The 5,905-nt window shown below is 39.8% G+C and overlaps 1 protein-coding gene across 1 annotated transcript in view; it reads left to right on the top strand.

Annotated features, from left to right (window-relative positions):
- The first annotated feature begins 1,159 nt into the window (after positions 1 to 1,159).
- cds1 (CDP-diacylglycerol synthase (phosphatidate cytidylyltransferase) 1) overlaps positions 1,160 to 5,905 on the top strand; it is a 25,516-nt gene continuing 20,770 nt past the window's right edge. Inside the window, exons 1-2 of the mRNA XM_010794405.1 lie at positions 1,160 to 1,180; positions 2,672 to 2,791. Coding sequence (XP_010792707.1) covers positions 1,160 to 1,180; positions 2,672 to 2,791 — 141 coding nt within the window. The remainder of the gene's footprint in view (positions 1,181 to 2,671; positions 2,792 to 5,905) is intronic.

Genomic DNA, 5,905 nt, shown 5'->3' with positions numbered 1-5,905 from the left:
ATTTTCTCTGAATAAGTGACTCCCTCCGTTGGACTTCTCTAAAATAATTTTTATTTGGATTAAGGGCTCCATGCTGTGAAAAAGAAAAGTTACCATCCCAAATACTTACAAATGTTTCCAGGGACAGCTTAAGAAGCAGCTCCACAATCAACAACATCATTATCAAAGTGTTGTCTCTGCAGTTTAGCTCGGGGAACGCTTTTTCAAATGAAATAAAAACAATTAAGGGTGAAGGCTTTAGAAAGTAACCTGTAACCTCTGTTGTGTAAACACGCTATGTGAAGCTACACACATGGTGTCTGAAACTGTGGTAACTGTATGTGAATACTCTCATGGAGACACCAGGCTATCAGGGAGAAATTAACAGAGCTGTCATCATTGTTGGTAATTTCTGCACGACAAGCACTTTCCTCCCATGTCCCTTTAACTTATTACCAGCTCGCTGCTGCCAACTGCTTATGCTTGTGTGTGCAACGGAGTGTGGCAACGATTTATAGGCTGTCAGTGATGTTTTGTGTCTTCGTTGGGCAGGAGAATATGTCCGACAGATTGTGTGTGTGTGTTTGTGCGTGGGTGTGTGCAAAACATGGTTTTCTATGTTTGAGTATGTGCATTTATTATGCAGCGCTACAGGCACAGTTGCAGCAAATAGGTACCCTTCAAACGATTTGAACTCTGAAGACAAGTGTGGGAGGAAAAAAGTCAAAAACAGTTAATTCAATGAATACTGAAACCTTTATTTTTGATATAAAATTGACGTTGCAAGTATTACTGTTCACATCATGGTGGTCCTACCAAATAAAGCTGTCTAATCTCATGACAAGCACACACAACCAACGCAAACCAGCCAGCCAGTTTATCTCTGTTGAATCAATGCAGTTAATCAAAAACCTATTATGACTTTCACCGTCTCCTTCACCCACCTCCATTATCCTTAAGATAACTACGTGATGAGCAAACGTGTGCACGTGTGTGTGCATGTGTGACCTGAAGAATGCTCAGACATTGATCATTTGAAGATATAATTTTCACAGTGGCTAGGCACAGAAGGTAATAGCATCGATTTTAGAATTGACTCTGACGTCTTATCCATTAGACAGCTGCGGGTTAAAACTGTGTGTGTGTGTGTGCAAATGTCCTTGAGCGGTGTACAGTAAGAATGCCACGGTGTAGGAACAGGGTAATGGGGGTGAAACCATCCATCGATTGGAATTGAAATGTTGATTCAAGTATAACTACCCAATATCAGCGATACAAAATAAACACATTGATACATATCGATGGTGATGGCTAGGTGAGTTAGCAAGCAGCGCTAGCATTGTATCATGCATGTTTGATAAAGACTTTCGATCTTTTGTTTACTTCCAGACCAGCTTAAAGAGCATCTTGCAGGTTTTTTTTTTTTTCTACATTTATGCTTAAACTTGCTTGAAAATTACAATTAAAAAAGTGAATGTAGGATTTGATATGTTTTACGAGACACAAGGGCAGGAATTCAGAGGGAAACGAGCAATTTTGAGCTCTGCTCTTAAAAACTGGTTTTTTTTAAGGTCATACGTCAAACGCGTCATATTACATCACACAGGGGACACATCTCCGCTCTCTGACCGCGGGTATAGTAGAGTTGCGTTGAGTAGAGCGGTTGTGTTTTAGTGAGCTGGTATTTTTTGGTAGTTTTACATTGTATTTCACCATTTGTAATCATGGTGCAGTATTGTGTTTGTGCAGGTTGCACAAATACCAGCCTGTCAGGACATCGAGTCCACAGTTTCCCTCACGGGAAAAGGACCGGAGCTAGCGTTCGTTCCTGGGTGCGTTGTGCATNTCGTACTACTAAATATACTCAGTTACTTTCCACCACCGTGTATCATTTAATATAGGAATAAAGAATGTGCAATAAAAGATCAAATAAGATGCATAAACAATGTTTATGCATCTTATTTGATCTTTTATTGCACATTCTTTATTCCTATATTAAATGATACACGGTGGTGGAAAGTAACTGAGTATATTTAGTAGTACGAATTTGAAGTGCTTTAGTTGAGTTTATTCATTTAATGCTGCTTTATACTTTTACTCCACTCATTTAGGTCTAACAGGTCTGATCGCCTTTCAGATTTTGCATTAAAAACATGTAATACACTTTGAAAATAATGCATCTCTAAAGATATAACTAATGTAACTGTTGCAGTTACAAAACAAGTTAAATTATAGCATTTATTTCAAAAGTTCTTTACATCAATATTGTGTGGATCAACACTTTATTTGTCTACAACACTAAAATGCTACTTAATGCAACAATGAATAATGTTGCATTATAAATACGAAATGACATATTTATTTCTTCAGTTAGTATTTTTACTTTTAAGTACATGTTGCTGATAATACTTTTAAATGTAGGAATTTTGAATGTAAGACTTTTCTTGCAGCTGTGTATTTTTACAATTCACTATTGCTACTTTTAATTAATAAAAAAAATGTACATTCTATTTATATTTTTATTTTATTCATTCTATAATGGATTAATACATTATTTATTATTCTGATAAATCCCGATATGCTTTGCCGTTATTTCGATTATTTTCACACAATATCAATATCCGGACAGAGAGAAGATCAGAGCGAGGACTTTCCATCCAATCACAGGCGTGTCCTCTTCTCTCTGTTATAGAAAACGGTGAACCTGTACCCCTTCCAGATCCACAGCATCTTCCTCTCCTCCTTCGGGTCTCTCATCGGGCCTTTCGGCGGCTTCTTTGCCAGCGGCTTCAAAAGAGCCTTCAAAATCAAAGTAAAGAATTAGGATTGTTGTTTTGCATTTTTCCTCTTGTCTTCACGTCTCATTTTATTGTTTAAGCGTCTTCCCTTGATTCTGTTTTGATGGGATGAGATTTACCAGCACAATTTCAAATGTATTGTCAGAAGTCATGAGTAAACATCTGTGCAAACTGTGTCATACATTAGGCACACATAAGGGCTACTTTAAATGTAAAATAGTCTGTCAATCCTAAGGTCAGTGGTTCAATTCCCAGCCCCTGCTGTCCACATGTCGAAGATGCTGAACCCCCATTGCTTTCGATGACAAGGCCAACTGTGTGTGAGGCTGTATGGCATCCTCTACCTCTGTATGAATGTGTATGAATGGGTGAATGTTGACTTGTATCTCTAAAATGCACTTTTAATGGTGTTTAGGAATGGGGGAAAAGGGCTATATTAATTCAGTTCATTACCCAAAACTCATTCAAATTTTGCATTATTCCTACGGTGGCCCGGAGGTGAAAACACGGTACAACAGCCCAAAACTCTTACATTAGGAGAAACCCACTGCACATTCAAGAACGATAAAAAAAAAAAAAATACCAATCTGCCAGAACACATGAAAATGATGCAACATGCACAGCATTTACTCAAAGCGCTGCATAAACGAAAGGTTGCAAACGCAAAACGCTGCAAATAAAAAAACACTGGAAAGACTCAAAACAGAAACTGCTTTCTAAATGTTGTGCATTTGTTGTCAATGTGGCGAAGATGTTTCTTCATTTGCATGTTTTGGCACATTTGTGTTTTTTCATTTGCATCGTTTTTGTTTTCTCAACAGAAGTGTTTTGGCCCGTTGTAACCCGTCAGCCACAGTCATTGTCATTATTTTAACACTGATCAAATGCACCCAACTGTCTGGAGCTCCACTTTGAGCTACAACCTTACAGACAGAAACTGGTTGGACCACTTCAGCCGTTGTGAAGAGCAGAGATTTTCCTTAAAGTGACAGGTCACTCGGCAGTTATTTGCGTAATCCCTCAGTCATTACTGCTGGCTGTGGAGGTGAACTGCAGCCTCCTGCTGGCTGTGGAGGTGAACTGCAGCCTCCTGCAGGCTGTGGAGGTGAACTGCAGCCTCCTGCAGGCTGTGGAGGTGAACTGCAGCCTCCTGCTGGCTGTGGAGGTGAACTGCAGCCTCCTGCAGGCTGTGGAGGTGAACTGCAGCCTCCTGCTGGCTGTGGAGGTGAACTGCAGCCTCCTGCTGGCTGTGGAGGTGAACTGCAGCCTCCTGCAGGCTGTGGAGGTGAACTGCAGCCTCCTGCTCGCTGCCTCGGGGCCTCACCACTAAGCTCCAAGCTTTGCAAGTCATTTTTCACAGCCACAACTGAGCCAGGCAGTGTTTGTGTAGTCACATCTCCCCCTAGTGACACCATACTGTATGCAGTGGTGGAAAGTACTTTGACTATTTTGACATCTTTTCCACTTTCCTTGAGTATTTCCGTTTATGCTACTCTAAACTTCTACTCCATTGCATTTCGGAATCGAATAGGTTAGCTTTTACTTCACTAGACGTATGTTACTAGCTACTTATTACATATCAAAATGCACTTATTGCTAATATGACAGGATGAAGTTGTGTACTACTAATGAACCCAGTATTTTATATAAAATCAGGTCCACTTGACAAAGTACAAATGATTTCACATGTACTTGTGAGGGATACAAAAAGAGTAATACTATAACAATATAAAACTGTGAAAATAGCCATAATGAGTACTACTTGAATTCAGGACTTGTACTTGTGATGGAATACTTTTTGATTGCAGTATTTCTACTTTTACTTAAAGTTGACCAATCATGCAAAATGCACTTTTGTACGTCTTTTATACATGAATATGTGTCAGGGAACTCACCAAGTGTCAGAAAAAACAACCCTCTCTCTTTTCCTCCGTACCCAAATCTCTAAAAACGGGGCTGAAACGGATCTGATACAGATTTGAAATATCTCTGACGTCAGGAACGAGGAGCTCCGCCTATATGGGCAACTCTCCACCTATCAGGAGGAGACAGCCACGGCCATTGCCGTTTGAAAGCGCTGGAGACGCTGTAGTACATATGCCAGGCCTGTAGGTGGCGCTGTAGTCTGCCACAAAAGCAGCGAAGAAGACTTCTCACAGATTCAGCCCTTGCAAAAACAGGGCTAAGAAAGAGCAAATAGAGAGAAATGAGGCATGGCTAAAATGCATGATCTGTTTGGTATTTTGAAAAAAAACTTTGCAGACATGTTTTATATAGGTATGGCCCTACAATATATTATTCAAATATAGCATGATAGGTCCACTTTAAATGAAGAGTCAGAGTTAGGGATGTCCCGATCACCTTTTTTTGCTCCCGATCATTTGATTTTGACAATTTGCCGATACCGATTTTCCCGATCCGATCTTCATGCAATGCATCCGTTTTCAGGACGTCCTCTTCGTCTCTCGTCCACAGTGATGTCGTCTTGAGGTAGTTCCTCGGTAGTAAATCAAGAAGTAGCAGAAAGGGGTAAACATAACAAAATCACGATGAGAACACAATGTTACGACGCTAACATGTTTCTCAGGGGACAGGTTTGTGTGTCAGTCCGTCACCTTCTACGTGAGACCTGATCTTCTACAGGGTTAGGCTAGGTGCACTAAACCCCCTAGCCCTCGGCTAGTGCAACTAAAAGTTTCTAGCCTTAGCGCTCCTCTTTTTTTAGCCCTAGCCCTAAATTTTTTTATGAAAAATTTTATGAAAAATTTAAAACAATAACGTTAACAATGTTTTTGTTTTTACTGGTACAAGTTCAAAATTTCAGCTAGGACTCCGGAATAGAACCAAAGTTTAATGTGTTGTAGTACATACACAACGAAGGAAACCCCGAACAAAAGTAATCTGGATAAAGAGAGTGTTTAGACCGTTGTCTCACCCGTCCCGCGTCACAGATTAACATCGTCATTCGATTGGCTACATGACTATTCGAAATAAAACAAAAACAGGTTACGACGTGCTTGACTTTGACTAGGTTACGACGACACTTTTTTTATTCGATATTAGGTACAACCTATCTTATAGGTTAAATTTAATTTTTTATTGGAAATTCCCTGTTGAACTTACAAAAA

This window comes from Notothenia coriiceps, unplaced genomic scaffold, assembly GCF_000735185.1.
Source record: "Notothenia coriiceps isolate Sejong01 unplaced genomic scaffold, NC01 NC01_scaffold00037244, whole genome shotgun sequence".
Lineage (NCBI taxonomy): Eukaryota > Metazoa > Chordata > Actinopteri > Perciformes > Nototheniidae > Notothenia > Notothenia coriiceps.
This window is presented reverse-complemented; position numbering and strand designations above follow the sequence as displayed.